Source organism: Heterodontus francisci, unplaced genomic scaffold (genome assembly GCF_036365525.1).
Source record: "Heterodontus francisci isolate sHetFra1 unplaced genomic scaffold, sHetFra1.hap1 HAP1_SCAFFOLD_1282, whole genome shotgun sequence".
Classification (NCBI taxonomy): domain Eukaryota; kingdom Metazoa; phylum Chordata; class Chondrichthyes; order Heterodontiformes; family Heterodontidae; genus Heterodontus; species Heterodontus francisci.
Window position 1 is genome coordinate 52,501 of NW_027142272.1, and position 19,544 is coordinate 72,044.

Consider the following 19,544-nt stretch of genomic DNA (forward strand, 5'->3'; position numbering starts at 1 on the left):
GAGAGTCAGTGCCCCTGGGGGACCTGTACCCCGGGGAGAGTCGGTGCCTGTGGGAGATCCGTAACCCAGGGAGAGTCGGTGTCCGTGGGGGACCCATATCCCCGGGAGAGTCGGTGCCCGTGGGGGACCCTTACCCCGGGGGGAGTCGGTGCCCCTGGGGGACCCGTACCCCATGGAGAGTCGGTGCCCGTGGGCGATCCGTACCATGAGGAGGTCGGTGCCCGTGGGGGACACATACCCCGGGGAGAGTCGGTGTCCCTGGGGGGACCCGTACCCCGGGGAGAGTCGGTGCCCGTGGGCGATCCGTAACGTGGGGAGAGTCGGTGCCCGTGGGGGACCCATAACCCGGGGAGAGTTTGTGCCCGTGGGCAATCCGTACCCCAGGGAGAGTCAGTGCCCGTGGGGGGATCCATAACCCAGGGAGAGTCGGTGCCCATGGGGAGACCCGTACCCCGGGGAGAGTCGGTGCCCGTGGGGAGACCCGTTCCCCGGGGAGAGTCGGTGCCCGTGGGGAGACCCGTACCCCGAGGAGAGTCGGTGCCCGTGGAGGACCCGTACCCCGGGGAGAGTCGGTGCCCGTGGGGAGACCCGTACCCCGAGGAGAGTCGGTGCCCGTGGAGGACCCGTACCCCGGGGAGAGTCGGTGCCCGTGGAGGACCCGTACCCCAGGGAGAGTCGGTTCCCGTGGAGGACCCGTACCCTGGGGAGAGTCGGTGCCCGTGGAGGACCCGTACCCCGGGGAGAGTCGGTGCCCGTGGAGGACCCGTACCCCGGGGAGAGTCGGTGCCCGTGGAGGACCCGTACCCCGGGGAGAGTCGGTGCCCATGGGGGACCCGTACCCCGGGGAGAGTCGGTGCCCGTGGAGGACCCGTACCCTGGGGAGAGTCGGTGCCCGTGGAGGACCCGTACCCCGGGGAGAGTCGGTGCCAGTTTTGTGCTTCACTCATTTAATCTTTTCCTTTTTATTTGATTTTCAGGAGCGTCATCTTGGAGCTCAGGAGATGCAAGGTAAGGACGTAGACTGATCATAACCCCAGACAGAGTGAGGTCCCAGACGGATTGTAACCCCAGACAGGGTGAGGTCGCAGACTGATCGTAACCCCAGACAGGGTGGGGTCACAGACTGATTGTAACCCCAGACAGGGTGGGGTCACAGACTGATTGTAACCCCAGACAGGGTGAGGTCACAGACTGATCGTAACCCCAGACAGGGTGAGGTCACAGACTGATTGTAACCCCAGACAGGGTGAGGTCACAGACTGATTGTAACCCCAGACAGAGTGAGGTCGCAGACTGATTGTAACCCCAGACAGAGTGAGGTCGCAGACTGATTGTAACCCCAGACAGGGTGAGGTCGCAGACGGATTGTAACCCCAGACAGGGTGAGGTCGCAGACTGATCGTAACCCCAGACAGGGTGAGGTCACAGACTGATTGTAACCCCAGACAGAGTGAGGTCGCAGACGGATTGTAACCCCAGACAGGGTGAGGTCGCAGACTGATTGTAACCCCAGACAGAGTGAGGTCGCAGACGGATTGTAACCCCAGACAGGGTGAGGTCACAGACTGATCATAACCCCAGACAAGGTGAGGTCGCAGACTGATTGTAACCCCAGACAGAGTGAGGTCGCAGACGGATTGTAACCCCAGACAGAGTGAGGTCGCAGACTGATCGTAATTCCAGACAGGGTGAGGTCGCAGACTGATTGTCACCCCAGACAGGGTGAGGTCCCAGACTGATTGTAACCCCAGACAGAGTGAGGTCCCAGACTGATTGTAACCCCAGACAGAGTGAGGTCCCAGACTGATTGTAACCCCAGACAGAGTGAGGTCACAGACTGATCGTAATTCCAGACAGGGTGAGGTCACAGACTGATTGTAATTCCAGACAGGGTGAGGTCGCAGACTGATCGTAACCCCAGACAGAGTGAGGTCACAGACTGATTGTAACCCCAGACAGAGTGAGGTCCCAGACTGATTGTAACCCCAGACAGAGTGAGGTCACAGACTGATTGTAACCCCAGACAGGGTGAGGTCACAGACTGATTGTAATTCCAGACAGGGTGAGGTCCCAGACTGATTGTAACCCCAGACAGAGTGAGATCGCAGACTGATCGTAACCCCAGACAGGGTGAGGTCACAGACTGATCGTAATTCCAGACAGGGCGAGGACGCAGACTGATCGTAATTCCAGACAGGGTGAGGTCGCAGACTGATCGTAACCCCAGACAGGGTGAGGTCACAGACTGATTGTAACCCCAGACAGAGTGAGGTCGCAGACTGATCGTAACCCCAGACAGAGTGAGGTCGCAGACTGATCGTAATTCCAGACAGGGTGAGGTCACAGACTGATTGTAACCCCAGACAGGGTGAGGTCGCAGACTGATCGTAATTCCAGACAGGGTGAGGTCACAGACTGATTGTAACCCCAGACAGAGTGAGGTCGCAGACTGATCGTAACCCCAGACAGGGTGAGGTCACAGACTGATCGTAATTCCAGACAGGGTGAGGTCGCAGACTGATCGTAATTCCAGACAGGGTGAGGTCACAGACTGATTGTAACCCCAGACAGAGTGAGGTCGCAGACTGATCGTAATTCCAGACAGGGTGAGGTCACAGACTGATTGTAACCCCAGACAGGGTGAGGTCGCAGACTGATTGTAACCCCAGACAGGGTGAGGTCACAGACTGATCGTAACCCCAGACAGAGTGAGGTCGCAGACGGATTGTAACCCCAGACAGAGTGAGGTCGCAGACTGATCGTAATTCCAGACAGGGTGAGGTCGCAGACTGATTGTAACCCCAGACAGAGTGAGGTCCCAGACTGATTGTAACCCCAGACAGAGTGAGGTTGCAGACTGATCGTAATTCCAGACAGGGTGAGGTCGCAGACTGATCGTAATTCCAGACAGGGTGAGGTCACAGACTGATTGTAATTCCAGACAGGGTGAGGTCACAGACTGATTGTAACCCCAGACAGGGTGAGGTCGCAGACTGATCGTAACCCCAGACAGAGTGAGGTCACAGACTGATTGTAACCCCAGACAGAGTGAGGTCACAGACTGATTGTAACCCCAGACAGGGTGAGGTCACAGACTGATTGTAATTCCAGACAGGGTGAGGTCCCAGACTGATTGTAACCCCAGACAGAGTGAGATCGCAGACTGATCGTAACCCCAGACAGGTTGAGGTCACAGACTGATCGTAATTCCAGACAGGGCGAGGACGCAGACTGATCGTAATTCCAGACAGGGCGAGGTCACAGACTGATCGTAATTCCAGACAGGGTGAGGTCGCAGACTGATCGTAACCCCAGACAGGGTGAGGTCACAGACTGATCGTAACCCCAGACAGGTTGAGGTCACAGACTGATCGTAATTCCAGACAGGGCGAGGACGCAGACTGATCGTAATTCCAGACAGGGCGAGGTCACAGACTGATCGTAATTCCAGACAGGGTGAGGTCGCAGACTGATCGTAACCCCAGACAGGGTGAGGTCACAGACTGATCATAACCCCAGACAGGGTGAGGTCGCAGACTGATCGTAACCCCAGACAGGGTGAGGTCACAGACTGATTGTAACCCCAGACAGAGTGAGGTCGCAGACTGATCGTAACCCCAGACAGAGTGAGGTCGCAGACTGATCGTAATTCCAGACAGGGTGAGGTCACAGACTGATTGTAACCCCAGACAGGGTGAGGTCGCAGACTGATCGTAATTCCAGATAGGGTGAGGTCACAGACTGATTGTAACCCCAGACAGAGTGAGGTCGCAGACTGATCGTAATTCCATAAAGGGTGAGGTCACAGACTGATTGTAACCCCAGACAGAGTGAGGTCGCAGACTGATTGTAATTCCAGACAGGGTGAGGTCACAGACTGATCGTAATTCCAGACAGGGTGAGGTCACAGACTGATTGTAACCCCAGACAGGGTGCGGTCACAGACTGATCGTAACCCCAGACAGAGTGAGGTCACAGACTGATTGTAACCCCAGACAGGGTGCGGTCACAGACTGACCGTAATTCTAGACAGGGTGAGGTCACAGACTGATCGTAACCCCAGACAGGGTGAGGTCCCAGACTGATTGTAATTCCAGACAGAGTGAGGTCACAGACTGATCGTAATTCTAGACAGGGTGAGGTCACAGACTGATCGTAACCCCAGACAGGGTGAGGTCACAGACTGATTGTAACCCCAGACAGGGTGAGGTCACAGACTGATTGTAACCCCAGACAGGGTGAGGTCACAGACTGATCGTAACCCGACAGGGTGAGGTCACAGACTGATTGTAACCCCAGACAGGGTGAGGTCACAGACTGATTGTAACCCCAGACAGGGTGAGGTCACAGACTGATTGTAACCCCAGACAGGGTGAGGTCACAGACTGATTGTAACCCCAGACAGGGTGAGGTCACAGACTGATCGTAACCCCAGACAGGGTGAGGTCACAGACTGATCGTAACCCCAGACAGGGTGAGGTCACAGACTGATCGTAACCCCAGACAGGGTGCGGTCACAGACTGATCGTAACCCCAGACAGGGTGAGGTCACAGACTGATCGTAACCCCAGACAGGGTGCGGTCGGATAAGAATAGAGACAGAGAGGGGGAGAGAGAATGAAGAAGTCAGAGAGAGATGGTGGAAGGGAGAGAGGGAGGGAAGCAGAAGGATGGAGAGAGAGAGAGGAGAGTATATGGGAGGTATAGAGGAGGGATGGTGGGTGATATAGGGGAGAGAGGAGCTGTGTGTTTTTAATGACAAGTGTTTATTGATAATTGAAGAGTTGAGAGATGCCTTCACTGAATTTGATAAGGATAAGGATGGTCACATCAGCTGCAAGGACCTGGGCAATCTGATGAGGACGATGGGGTACATGCCGACTGAGATGGAGCTGATCGAATTGTCCCAGCAAATCAATATGAACCGTGAGTGCATACCCGACACTGTTCCCATTAACACCCCAAACACCATGGTCCCATGGACACTGACTCTCCCCGGGGTACAGGTCCCGTGGACACCAACTCTCCCCGGGGTACAGGTCCCATGGACACCAACTCTCCCCGGGGTACAGGTCCCATGGACACCAACTCTCCCCGGGGTACAGGTCCCATGGACACCGACTCTCCCTGGGGTACAGGTCCCATGGACACCAACTCTCCCCGGGGTACAGGTCCCATGGACACCGACTCTCCCCGGGGTACAGGTCCCGTGGACACCGACTCTCCCCGGGGTACAGGTCCCATGGACACCGACTCTCCCCGGGGTACAGGTCCCATGGACACCGACTCTCCCCGGGGTACAGGTCCCATGGACACCGACTCTCCCCGGGGTACAGGTCCCATGGACACCGACTCTCCCCGGGGTACAGGTCCCGTGGACACCGACTCTCCCCGGGGTACAGAGCCCGTGGACACCGACTCTCCCCGGGGTACAGGTCCCATGGACACCGACTCTCCCCGGGGTACAGGTCCCATGGACACCAACTCTCCCCGGGGTACAGGTCCCATGGACACCAACTCTCCCCGGGGTACAGAGCCCGTGGACACTGACTCTCCCCGGGGTACAGAGCCCGTGGACACCGACTCTCCCCGGGGTACAGAGCCCGTGGACACTGACTCTCCCCGGGGTATGGGTCCCCACAGACACCGAATCTCCCCGGGGTACAGGTCCCGTGGACACTGACTCTCCCCGGGGTATGGGTCCCCACAGACACCGACTCTCCCCGGGGTACAGGCCCCGTGGACACTGACTCTCCCCGGGGTATGGGTCCCCACAGACACCGACTCTCCCCGGGGTACAGGTCCCGTGGACACCGACTCTCCCCGGGGTACAGGTCCCCACAGACACCGACTCTCCCCGGGGTACATATCCCATGGACACTGACTTTCCCTGGGGTACGGATCCCGTGGACACCGACTCTCCCCGGGGTACAGGTCCCGTGGACACCGACTCTCCCCGGGGTACGGATCCCCCACAGACACCAACTCTCCCTGGGGTACGGGTCCCCCACAGACACCGATTCTCCTTGGGGAATGGGTCCCGTGGACACTGACTCTCCCCGGGGTACGGGTCCTGTGGACACTGACTCTCCCCAGGGGACCGGTCCCCCACAGACACCGACTCTCCCCGGGGTACGGATCCCGTGGACACTGACTCTCCCTGGGGTACGGGTCCCCCACGGGCACCGCCTCTCCCCGAGGTTCGGATCCCGTGGACACTGACTCTCCCCAGGTATGGATCCCGTGGACACTGACTCTCCCCGGAGTACGGGTCCCCAGAGACACCGATTCTCCCCGAGGTACGGGTCCCGTGGACACTGAATCTCCCCGGAGTTCGGGTCCCCAGAGACACCGATTCTCCCCGGGGTACAGGTCCCATGGACACTGAATCTCCCCGGAGTACGGGTCCCCAGAGACACCGACTCTCCCCGGGGTATAGGTCCCGTGGACACTGACTCTCCCCGGAGTACGGGTCCCCAGAGACACCGACCCTCCCCGGGGTACAAGTCCCGTGGACACTGACTCTCCCTGGGGTACGGATCCCGTGGATACCGACTCTCCCCGGGGTACAGGTCCCATGGACACTGACTTTCCCTGGGGTACGGATCCCGTGGACACTGACTCTCCCCGGGGTACAGGTCCCATGGACACTGACTCTCCCCGGGGTACAGGTCCCATGGACACTGACTCTCCCCGGGGTACAGAACCATGGACACCGACTCTCCCCGGGGTACAGGTCCCATGGACACCGACTCTCCCCGGGGTATGGATCCCGTGGAGACTGACTCTCCCCGGGGCACGGGTCCCCCACAGACACCGACTCTCCCCGGGGCACGGGTCCCGTGGACACTGACTCTCCCCGGGGTACAGGTCCCATGGACACTGACTCTCCCCGGGGTACAGGTCCCATGGACACTGACTCTCCCTGGGGTACGGATCCCGTGGACACCGACTCTCCCCGGGGTACAGGTCCCATGGACACTGACTCTCCCTGGGGTACGGATCCCGTGAACACCGACTCTCCCCGGGGTACGGATCCCGTGGACACCGACTCTCCCCGGGGTACAGGTCCCATGGACACTGACTCTCCCTGGGGTACGGATCCCGTGGACACCGACTCTCCCCGGGGTATGGATCCCGTGGACACCGACTCTCCCCGGGGTATGGATCCCATGGACACTGACTCTCCCTGGGGTACGGATCCCGTGGACACCGACTCTCCCCGGGGTACAGGTCCCATGGACACTGACTCTCCCTGGGGTACGGATCCCGTGGACACCGACTCTCCCCGGGGTATGGATCCCGTGGAGACTGACTCTCCCTGGGGTACAGGTCCCATGGACACCGACTCTCCCCGGGGTACAGGTCCCATGGACACTGACTCTCCATGGGGTACGGATCCCGTGGACACCGACTCTCCCCGGGGTACAGGTCCCCCACAGATACCGACTCTCCCCAGGGATCGGGGATGAGAATGAGGGATTCTCTCCCCTCTGTCTCTCTTTCTCCCCCCCCTTTAAGATGCAGCTTAAAACCGACCTCTTTGACTGAGCTTTTGGTTGCCTCTCTCTGAGGTCTCCTCAGGTGGCTCGGGGTTAGATTTTGTTTGATAACGCTCCTGCGAAATGCCCTTGGGAAAGTTTTTTTTTGACATTAAAGTTGCTATATAAATGCACGTTTGGTTGTTTTTCTAGTTGGCGGACGGGTGGACTTTGAGGATTTTGTGGAAATCATGGCTCCTAAACTGCTGGCAGAGACAGCTGGGATGATTGGTGTAAAGGAACTCCGTGACGCTTTCCGAGAGGTAGCGTGAGATTGAACTGTCTGAACGTCAGATGGCAAATGACCCACAGAGACTGACTGGGAGGATAGAGTCCACGCTAGGGAACAGGAGGAGGGCCATTCAGCCCCTCTCACCCCTGTTACACAGGAACAGGAGGAGGCCATTCAGCCCCTCTCACCCCTGTTACACAGGAACAGGAGGAGGCCATTCAGCCCCTCTCACCCCTGTTACACAGGAACAGGAGGAGGCCCATTCAGCCCCTCTCGAGCCTGTTACACAGGAACAGGAGGAGGCCCATTCAGCCCCTCTCACCCCTGTTACACAGGAACAGGAGGAGGCCATTCAGCCCCTCTCACCCCTGTTACACAGGAACAGGAGGAGGCCATTCAGCCCCTCTCACCCCTGTTACACAGGAACAGGAGGAGGCCATTCAGCCCCTCTCACCCCTGTTACACAGGAACAGGAGGAGGCCATTCAGCCCCTCTCACCCCTGTTACACAGGAACAGGAGGAGGCCATTCAGCCCCTCTAGCCCCTGTTACACAGGAACAGGAGGAGGGCCATTCAGCCCCTCTAGCCCCTGTTACACAGGAACAGGAGGAGGCCATTCAGCCCCTCTAGCCCCTGTTACACAGTAACAGGAGGAGGGCCATTCAGCCCCTCTTGCCCCTGTTACACAGGAACAGGAGGAGGCCATTCAGCCCCTCTAGCCCCTGTTACACAGGAACAGGAGGAGGCCATTCAGCCCCTCTAGCCCCGTTACACAGGAACAGGATGAGGCCAATTAAGCCCCTCTCGCCCCTGTTACACAGGAACAGGATGAGGCCCATTCAGCCCCTCTCACCCCTGTTACACAGGAACAGGAGGAGGGCCATTCAGCCCCTCACCCCTGTTACACGGGAACAGGAGGAGGCCCATTCAGCCCCTCTCGAGCCTGTTACATAGGAACAGGAGGAGGCCCATTCAGCCCCTCTCGATCCTGTTACACAGGAACAGTTGGAGGCCCATTCAGCCCTTCTCACCCCTGTTACACAGGAACAGGAGGAGGCCCATTCAGCCCCTCTCACCCCTGTTACACAGGAACAGGAGGAGGCACATTCAGCCCCTCTCACCCCTGTTACACAGGAACAGGAGGAGGCCCATTCAGCCCCTCTCACCCCTGTTACACAGGAACAGGAATAGACCCATTCAGCCCCTCTCGAGCCTGTTACACAGGAACAGGAGGAGGCCCATTCAGCCCCTCTCGAGCCTGTTACACAGGAACAGGAGGAGGCCCATTCAGCCCCTCTCCAGCCTGTCACACAGGAACAGGAGGAGGCCCATTCAGCCCCTCTCACCCCTGTTACACAGGAACAGGAGGAGGCCCATTCAGCCCCTCTCGAGCCTGTTACACAGGAACAGGAGGAGGCCATTCAGCCCCTCTCCAGCCTGTTAGACAGGAACAGGAGGAGGCCCATTCAGCCCATCTCGAGCCTGTTACACAGGAACAGGAGGAGGCCCATTCAGCCCCTCTCCAGCCTGTTAGACAGGAACAGGAGGAGGCCCATTCAGCCCATCTCCTCCAGCCTGTACCTCCATTTCACGAGCTTGAGAGTGATCTGTGACCCTAACTCCACATCCTCGCCTTCCCCCCCTCCCATGCCCCAATCCAGCAAAAATATTTTCACTCTCTCTCTCCCCCAATACATTCCACCTAAATATCCCGAAAACGTCAATCAAATCTACCCCTGACCCTTCTAATTTCCAGGGAATACCGCCACTAGTTTGTGTGATCTCTCCTGGTAATTTAACCCTTGGCATCCCGGTATCATTCCAGTAATTCTACACTGCACTCCCTCCAAGGCCAATATCTCCTTCCGAAGGTGTGGGGACCAGAACTGTAGAGTCAGTGATAGGGGGAGAGTGGACATGGGCTGTGGGTGATTAAATGGGTGTAGAGTCAGTGATAGAGGAGAGTGGACATGGGCTGTGGGTGATTAAATGGGTGTAGAGTCAGTGATAGGGGAGAGTGGACATGGGCTGTGGGTGATTAAATGGGTGTAGAGTCAGTGATAGAGGAGAGTGGACATGGGCTGTGGGTGATTAAATGGGTGTAGAGTCAGTGAAAGAGGAGAGTGGACATGGGCTGTGGGTGATTAAATGGGTGTAGAGTCAGTGATAGGGGGAGAGTGGACATGGGCTGTGGGTGATTAAATGGGGGTAGAGTCAGTGATAGGGGAGAGTGGACATGGACTGTGGGTGATTAAATGGGTGTAGAGTCAGTGATAGAGGAGAGTGGACATGGGCTGTGGGTGATTAAATGGGTGTAGAGTCAGTGATAGAGGAGAGTGGACATGGGCTGTGGGTGATTAAATGGGTGTAGAGTCAGTGATAGGGGAGAGTGGACATGGGCTGTGGGTGATTAAATGGGGGTAGAGTCAGTGATAGAGAGTGGACATGGGCTGTGGGTGATTAAATGGGTGCAGAGTCAGTGATAGAGGGAGAGTGGACATGGGCTGTGGGTGATTAAATGGGTGCAGAGTCAGTGAAAGAGGAGAGTGGACATGGGCTGTGGGTGATTAAATGGGTGTAGAGTCAGTGATAGGGGAGAGTGGACATGGACTGTGGGTGATTAAATGGGTGTAGAGTCAGTGATAGGGGAGAGTGGACATGGGCTGTGGGTGATTAAATGGGTGTAGAGTCAGTGATAGGGGAGAGTGGACATGGGCTGTGGGTGATTAAATGGGTGTAGAGTCAGTGATAGAGGAGAGTGGACATGGGCTGTGGGTGATTAAATGGGTGTAGAGTCAGTGATAGGGGAGAGTGGACATGGGCTGTGGGTGATTAAATGGGTGCAGAGTCAGTGATAGAGGAGAGTGGACATGGGCTGTGGGTGATTAAATGGGTGTAGAGTCAGTGATAGAGGAGAGTGGACATGGGCTGTGGGTGATTAAATGGGTGTAGAGTCAGTGATAGAGGAGAGTGGACATGGGCTGTGGGTGATTAAATGGGTGTAGAGTCAGTGATAGGGGAGAGTGGACATGGACTGTGGGTGATTAAATGGGTATAGAGTCAGCGAAAGGGGAGAGTGGACATGGACTGTGGGTGATTAAATGGGTGTAGAGTCAGTGATAGAGGAGAGTGGACATGGGCTGTGGGTGATTAAATGGGTGTAGAGTCAGTGATAGGGGGAGAGTGGACATGGGCTGTGGGTGATTAAATGGGTGTAGAGTCAGTGATAGGGGAGAGTGGACATGGGCTGTGGGTGATTAAATGGATGTAGAGTCAGTGATAGAGGAGAGTGGACATGGGCTGTGGGTGATTAAATGGATGTAGAGTCAGTGATCGGGGGAGAGTGGACATGGGCTGTGGGTGATTAAATGGGTGTAGAGTCAGTGATAGAGGAGAGTGGACATGGGCTGTGGGTGATTAAATGGGTGTAGAGTCAGTGATAGAGGAGAGTGGACATGGGCTGTGGGTGATTAAATGGGTGTAGAGTCAGTGATAGAGGAGAGTGGACATGGGCTGTGGGTGATTAAATGGGTGTAGAGTCAGTGATAGGGGAGAGTGGACATGGACTGTGGGTGATTAAATGGGTGTAGAGTCAGCGATAGGGGAGAGTGGACATGGACTGTGGGTGATTAAATGGGTGTAGAGTCAGTGATAGGGGAGAGTGGACATGGACAGTGGGTGATGAAATGGGTGTAGAGTCAGTGATAGGGGAGAGTGGACATGGGCTGTGGGTGATTAAATGGGTGTAAAGTCAGTGATACGGGAGAGTGGACACGGGCTGTGGGTGATTAAATGGGTGTAGAGTCAGTGATCGGGGGAGAGTGGACATGGGCTGTGGGTGATTAAATGGGTGTAGAGTCAGTGATAGAGGAGAGTGGACATGGGCTGTGGGTGATTAAATGGGTGTAGATTCAGTGATAGAGGAGAGTGGACATGGGCTGTGGGTGATTAAATGGGTGCAGAGTCAGTGATAGGGGAGAGTGGACATGGGCTGTGGGTGATTAAATGGGTGTAGAGTCAGTGATAGAGGAGAGTGGACATGGGCTGTGGGTGATTAAATGGGTGTAGAGTCAGTGATGGAGGAGAGTGGACATGGGCTGTGGGTGATTAAATGGGTGTAGAGTCAGTGATAGAGGAGAGTGGACATGGGCTGTGGGTGATTAAATGGGTGTAGAGTCAGTGATAGAGGGAGAGTGGACATGGACTGTGGGTGATTAAATGGGTGTAGAGTCAGTGATGGGGAGAGTGGACATGGACTGTGGGTGATTAAATGGGTGTAGAGTCAGTGATAGGGGAGAGTGGACATGGGCTGTGGGTGATTCAATGGGTGTAGAGTCAGTGATGGGGAGAGTGGACATGGGCTGAGGGTGATTAAATGGGTGTAGAGTCAGTGATAGGGGAGAGTGGACATGGGCTGTGGGTGATTAAATGGGTGTAGAGTCAGTGATAGTGGAGAGTGGACATGGGCTGTGGGTGATTAAATGGGTGCAGAGTCAGTGATAGAGGAGAGTGGACATGGACTGTGGGTGATTAAATGGGTGTAGAGTCAGTGATAGGGGAGAGTGGACATGAGCTGTGGGTGATTAAATGGGTGTAGAGTCAGTGATAGAGGAGAGTGGACATGGGCTGTGGGTGATTAAATGGATGTAGAGTCAGTGAAAGAGGAGAGTGGACATGGGCTGTGGGTGATTAAATGGGTGTAGAGTCAGTGATAGAGGAGAGTACACATGGACTGTGGGTGATTAAATGGGTGTAGAGTCAGTGATCGGGGGAGAGTGGACATGGGCTGTGGGTGATTAAATGGGTGTAGAGTCAGTGATAGAGGAGAGTGGACATGGGCTGTGGGTGATTAAATGGGTGTAGAGTCAGTGATAGAGGAGAGTGGACATGGGCTGTGGGTGATTAAATGGGTGTAGAGTCAGTGATCGGGGAGAGCGGACATGGACTGTGGGTGATTAAATGGGTGTAGAGTCAGCGATAGGGGAGAGTGGACATGGACTGTGGGTGATTAAATGGGTGTAGAGTCAGTGATAGGGGGAGAGTGGACATGGACTGTGGGTGATTAAATGGGTGTAGAGTCAGCGATAGGGGAGAGTGGACATGGACTGTGGGTGATTAAATGGGTGTAGAGTCAGTGATAGGGGAGAGTGGACATGGACTGTGGGTGATGAAATGGGTGTAGAGTCAGTGATAGGGGAGAGTGGACATGGGCTGTGGGTGATTAAATGGGTGTAAAGTCAGTGATACGGGAGAGTGGACACGGGCTGTGGGTGATTAAATGGGTGTAGAGTCAGTGATAGGGGGAGAGTGGACATGGGCTGTGGGTGATTAAATGGGTGTAGAGTCAGTGATGGAGGAGAGTGGACATGGGCTGTGGGTGATTAAATGGGTGTAGAGTCAGTGATAGGGGAGAGTGGACATGGACTGTGGGTGATGAAATGGGTGTAGAGTCAGTGATAGGGGAGAGTGGACATGGGCTGTGGGTGATTAAATGGGTGTAAAGTCAGTGATACGGGAGAGTGGACACGGGCTGTGGGTGATTAAATGGGTGTAAAGTCAGTGATACGGGAGAGTGGACACGGGCTGTGGGTGATTAAATGGGTGTAGAGTCAGTGATAGGGGGAGAGTGGACATGGGCTGTGGGTGATTAAATGGGTGTAGAGTCAGTGATAGAGGAGAGTGGACATGGGCTGTGGGTGATTAAATGGGTGTAGAGTCAGTGATAGGGGGAGAGTGGACATGGGCTGTGGGTGATTAAATGGGTGTAGAGTCAGTGATAGGGGAGAGTGGACATGGACTGTGGGTGATTAAATGGGTGTAGAGTCAGTGATAGGGGAGAGTGGACATGGGCTGTGGGTGATTAAATGGGTGTAGAGTCAGTGATAGGGGAGAGTGGACATGGACTGTGGGTGATTAAATGGGTGTAGAGTCAGTGATAGAGGAGAGTGGACATGGGCTGTGGGTGATTAAATGGGTGTAGAGTCAGTGATGGAGGGAGAGTGGACATGGGCTGTGGGTGATTAAATGGGTGTAGAGTCAGTGATAGGGGAGAGTGGACATGGACTGTGGGTGATTAAATGGGTGTAGAGTCAGTGATAGAGGAGAGTGGACATGGGCTGTGGGTGATTAAATGGGTGTAGAGTCAGTGATAGAGGAGAGTAGACATGGGCTGTGGGTGATTAAATGGGTGTAGAGTCAGTGATAGAGGAGAGTGGACATGGGCTGTGGGTGATTAAATGGGTGTCGAGTCAGTGATGGAGGGAGAGTGGACATGGGCTGTGGGTGATTAAATGGGTGTAGAGTCAGTGATAGGGGAGAGTGGACATGGGCTGTGGGTGATTAAATGGGTGTAGAGTCAGTGATAGAGGAGAGTACACATGGACTGTGGGTGATTAAATGGGTGTAGAGTCAGTGATGGGGAGAGTGGACATGGGCTGTGGGTGATTAAATGGGTGTAGAGTCAGTGATAGAGGAGAGTGGACATGGGCTGTGGGTGATTAAATGGGTGTAGAGTCAGTGATAGAGGAGAGTGGACATGGGCTGTCGGTGATTAAATGGGTGTAGAGTCAGTGATCGGGGAGAGTGGACATGGGCTGTGGGTGATTAAATGGGTGTAGAGTCAGTGATAGGGGAGAGTGGACATGGGCTGTGGGTGATTAAATGGGTGCAGAGTCAGTGATAGGGGAGAGTGGACATGGGCTGTGGGTGATTAAATGGGTGTAGAGTCAGTGATAGGGGAGAGTGGACATGGACTGTGGATCATTAAATGGGTGTAGAGTCAGTGATAGGGGAGAGTGGACATGGGCTGTGGGTGATTAAATGGGTGCAGAGTCAGTGATAGGGGAGAGTGGACATGGGCTGTGGGTGATTAAATGGGTGTAGAGTCAGTGATAGAGGAGAGTGGACATGGGCTGTGGGTGATTAAATCGGTGTAGAGTCAGTGATAGAGAAGAGTGGACATGGGCTGTGGGTGATTAAATGGGTGTAGAGTCAGTGATAGGGGGAGAGTGGACATGGGCTGTGGGTGATTAAATGGGTGTAGAGTCAGTGATAGAGGAGAGTGGACATGGGCTGTGGGTGATTAAATGGGTGTAGAGTCAGTGATAGAGGAGAGTGGACATGGGCTGTGGGTGATTAAATGGGTGTAGAGTCAGTGATAGAGGAGAGTGGACATGGGCTGTGGGTGATTAAATGGGTGTAGAGTCAGTGATAGGGGAGAGTGGACATGGGCTGTGGGTGATTAAATGGGTGTAGAGTCAGTGATAGGGGAGAGTGGACATGGACTGTGGGTGATTAAATGGGTGTAGAGTCAGTGATGGAGGGAGAGTGGACATGGGCTGTGGGTGATTAAATGGGTGTAGAGTCAGTGATAGGGGAGAGTGGACATGGGCTGTGGGTGATTAAATGGGTGTAGAGTCAGTGATAGAGGAGAGTGGACATGGGCTGTGGGTGATTAAATGGGTGTAGAGTCAGTGATAGAGGAGAGTGGACATGGACTGTGGGTGATTAAATGGGTGTAGAGTCAGTGATAGGGGGAGAGTGGACATGGGCTGTGGGTGATTAAATGGGTGTAGAGTCAGTGATAGAGGAGAGTGGACATGGACTGTGGGTGATTAAATGGGTGTAGAGTCAGTGATAGGGGAGAGTGGACATGGGCTGTGGGTGATTAAATGGGTGTAGAGTCAGTGATAGAGGAGAGTGGACATGGGCTGTGGGTGATTAAATGGGTGTAGAGTCAGTGATGGGGAGAGTGGACATGGGCTGTGGGTGATTAAATGGGTGTAGAGTCAGTGATGGGGAGAGTGGACATGGGCTGTGGGTGATTAAATGGGTGTAGAGTCAGTGATAGAGGAGAGTGGACATGGACTGTGGGTGATTAAATGGGTGTAGAGTCAGTGATAGGGGGAGAGTGGACATGGGCTGTGGGTGATTAAATGGGTGTAGAGTCAGTGATAGAGGAGAGTGGACATGGACTGTGGGTGATTAAATGGGTGTAGAGTCAGTGATAGGGGAGAGTGGACATGGGCTGTGGGTGATTAAATGGGTGTAGAGTCAGTGATAGAGGAGAGTGGACATGGGCTGTGGGTGATTAAATGGGTGTAGAGTCAGTGATGGGGAGAGTGGACATGGGCTGTGGGTGATTAAATGGGTGTAGAGTCAGTGATGGGGAGAGTGGACATGGGCTGTGGGTGATTAAATGGGTGTAGAGTCAGTGATAGAGGAGAGTGGACATGGGCTGTGGGTGATTAAATGGGTGTAGAGTCAGTGATAGGGGAGAGTGGACATGGGCTGTGGGTGATTAAATGGGTGTCGAGTCAGTGATGGAGGGAGAGTGGACATGGGCTGTGGGTGATTAAATGGGTGTAGAGTCAGTGATAGGGGAGAGTGGACATGGGCTGTGGGTGATTAAATGGGTGTAGAGTCAGTGATGGGGAGAGTGGACATGGGCTGTGGGTGATTAAATGGGTGTAGAGTCAGTGATGGGGAGAGTGGACATGGGCTGTGGGTGATTAAATGGGTGTAGAGTCAGTGATAGAGGAGAGTGGACATGGGCTGTGGGTGATTAAATGGGTGTAGAGTCAGTGATAGAGGAGAGTGGACATGGGCTGTGGGTGATTAAATGGGTGTAGAGTCAGTGATAGAGGAGAGTGGACATGGGCTGTGGGTGATTAAATGGGTGTAGAGTCAGTGATAGGGGGAGAGTGGACATGGGCTGTGGGTGATTAAATGGGTGTAGAGTCAGTGATAGGGGAGAGTGGACATGGGCTGTGGGTGATTAAATGGGTGTAGAGTCAGTGATAGAGGAGAGTGGACATGGGCTGTGGGTGATTAAATGGGTGTAGAGTCAGTGATAGAGGAGAGTGGACATGGGCTGTGAGTGATTAAATGGGTGTAGAGTCAGTGATAGGGGAGAGTGGACATGGGCTGTGGGTGATTAAATGGGTGTAGAGTCAGTGATAGAGGAGAGTGGACATGGGCTGTGAGTGATTAAATGGGTGCAGAGTCAGTGATGGGGAGAGTGGACATGGGCTGTGGGTGATTAAATGGGTGTAGAGTCAGTGATAGGGGAGAGTGGACATGGGCTGTGGGTGATTAAATGGGTGTAGAGTCAGTGATAGAGGAGAGTGGACATGGGCTGTGAGTGATTAAATGGGTGTAGAGTCAGTGATGGGGAGAGTGGACATGGGCTGTGGGTGATTAAATGGGTGTAGAGTCAGTGATAGAGGAGAGTGGACATGGGCTGTGGGTGATTAAATGGGTGTAGAGTCAGTGATAGTGGAGAGTGGACATGGGCTGTGGGTGATTAAATGGGTGTAGAGTCAGTGATAGGGGAGAGTGGACATGGGCTGTGGGTGATTAAATGGATGTAGAGTCAGTGATAGGGGAGAGTGGACATGGGCTGTGGATGATTAAATGGATGTAGAGTCAGTGATAGGGGAGAGTGGACATGGGCTGTGGGTGATTAAATGGATGTAGAGTCAGTGATAGAGGAGAGTGGACATGGGCTGTGGGTGATTAAATGGGTGTAGAGTCAGTGATGGGGGAGAGTGGACATGGGCTGTGGGTGATTAAATGGGTGTAGAGTCAGTGATAGGGGAGAGTGGACATGGGCTGTGGGTGATTAAATGGATGTAGAGTCAGTGATAGAGGAGAGTGGACATGGGCTGTGGGTGATTAAATGGGTGTAGAGTCAGTGATGGGGGAGAGTGGACATGGGCTGTGGGTGATTAAATGGGTGTAGAGTCAGTGATAGGGGAGAGTGGACATGGGCTGTGGGTGATTAAATGGGTGTAGAGTCAGTGATAGGGGAGAGTGGACATGGAATTGATGTCACCTTGTTGGTGTAATTCTTATCCTTCTCTCTCTCAGTTTGATGCGAATGGAGATGGGGAGATCACCATCAGTGAACTCCGACACGCCATGCAGAAACTAGTGGGCGTGCAACTCTCCACAGTGGAGATTGAAGATGTGGTGAAGGAGGCTGACATCAATGGAGATGGGACAGTGGACTTTGAAGGTCAGTGTGGCTGTAGAGGGAGATTTACTCTGTATCTAACCCCCGTACTGTACCTGTCCTGGGAGTGTTTGATGGGGGACAGTGCAGAGGGAGCTTTACTCTGTATCTAACCCCCATACTGTACCTGTCCTGGGAGTGTTTGATGGGGGACAGTGCAGAGGGAGCTTTACTCTGTATCTAACCCCCGTACTGTACCTGTCCTGGGAGTGTTTGATGGGGACAGTGTGGAGGGAGCTTTACTCTGTATCTAACCCCCGTTTTTTTTTTTTTTTTTTTTTTTTTTTTCTTTTTTTTTGATGGGGACAGTGTAGAGGGAGCTTTACTCTGTATCTAACCCTGTACTGTACCTGTCCTGGGGAGTGTTTGATGGGACAGTGTAGAGGGAGCTTTACTCTGTATCTAACCCCGTGCTGTACCTGTCCTGTGAGTGTTTGATGGGACAGTGTAGAGGGAACTTTACTCTGTATCTAACCCCGTTTTTTTTTTTTTTTTGTTTTTTTTTTTCTTTTTTTTTTTACTCTGTATCTAACCCCCGTACTGTACCTGTCCTGGGGAGTGTTTGATGGGACAGTGTAGAGGGAGCTTTACTCTGTATCTAACCCCGTGCTGTACCTGTCCTGTGAGTGTTTGATGGGACAGTGTAGAGGGAACTTTACTCTGTATCTAACCCCGTTTTTTTTTTTTTCTTTTTTTTTAACTCTGTATCTAACCCCCGTACTGTACCTGTCCTGGGAGTGTTTGATGGGGGACAGTGTAGAGGGAGCTTTACTCTGTATCTAACCCCCGTACTGTACCTGTCCTGGGAGTGTTTGATGGGGGACAGTGTAGAGGGAGCTTTACTCTGTATCTAACCCCCGTACTGTACCTGTCCTGGGGAGTGTTTGATGGGGGACAGTGTAGAGGGAGCTTTACTCTGTATCTAACCCCCGTACTGTACCTGTCCTGGGGAGTGTTTGATGGGGACAGTGTAGAGGGAGATTTACTCTATATCTAACCCCCGTACTGTACCTGTCCTGGGAGTGTTTGATGGGGGACAGTGTAGAGGGAGCTTTACTCTGTATCTAACCCCCGTACTGTACCTGTCCTGGGAGTGTTTGATGGGACAGTGTAGAGGGAACTTTACTCTGTATCTAACCCCCGTTTTTTTTTTTTTTTGCTCTGTATCTAACCCCATTTTTTTTTTTTTTTTTTTTCTTTTTTTTCTTTTTTTTTTACAAGGTGACCTTTATACCCCAGGCCCCTTTTATATTTTTTCACATCGAGGGGGCCTTTATCCCTCAGGCCCCCTTTATGTACATATTTACAGTTTTAAAATAACTTTATTAAAACAGATAAATAAACAAAAAACTCAAATTAAAATGCCATTCTCGGCGTCGACGATGCACTCCAGTCCCTGCGGTGCCCACCGGTCGCGGAAGGCCTCAAGCGTACCGGCGGACACCGCATGCTCCTTTTCCAGGGACACCCGGGCGCGAACGTAACCGCGGAAGAGGGGCAGGCAATCGGGGAGGACGGACCCCCCGACGGCCCGCAACCTGGACCTGTGAATTGCCACCTTGGCCAGGCCCAGGAGCAGACCGACGAGGAGATCCTCCTCCCGGCCCAAGCCCCTCCGCACCGGGTGCCCAAAGATCAGGAGCGTGGGACTGAAGTGCAGCCAGAATTTGAGGAGCAGCCCCTTCATATACTCAAATAGGGGCTGCAACCTCGCACACTCCGTATAAATGTGGAACACGGACTCGTCCAGGCCGCA

General features: G+C 54.0%; 1 protein-coding gene across 2 annotated transcripts in view; it reads left to right on the forward strand.

Moving 5' to 3' along the window:
- LOC137366894 (calcium-binding protein 5-like) overlaps window positions 1–19,544 on the forward strand; it is a 46,266-nt gene that overhangs the window by 4,212 nt on the left and 22,510 nt on the right. For both annotated transcript variants that reach the window (XM_068028451.1, XM_068028450.1), the window contains exons 2-5: window positions 978–1,008; window positions 4,783–4,926; window positions 7,695–7,804; window positions 17,644–17,791. In XM_068028451.1, the coding sequence (XP_067884552.1) occupies window positions 978–1,008; window positions 4,783–4,926; window positions 7,695–7,804; window positions 17,644–17,791 (433 nt within the window). The remainder of the gene's footprint in view (window positions 1–977; window positions 1,009–4,782; window positions 4,927–7,694; window positions 7,805–17,643; window positions 17,792–19,544) is intronic.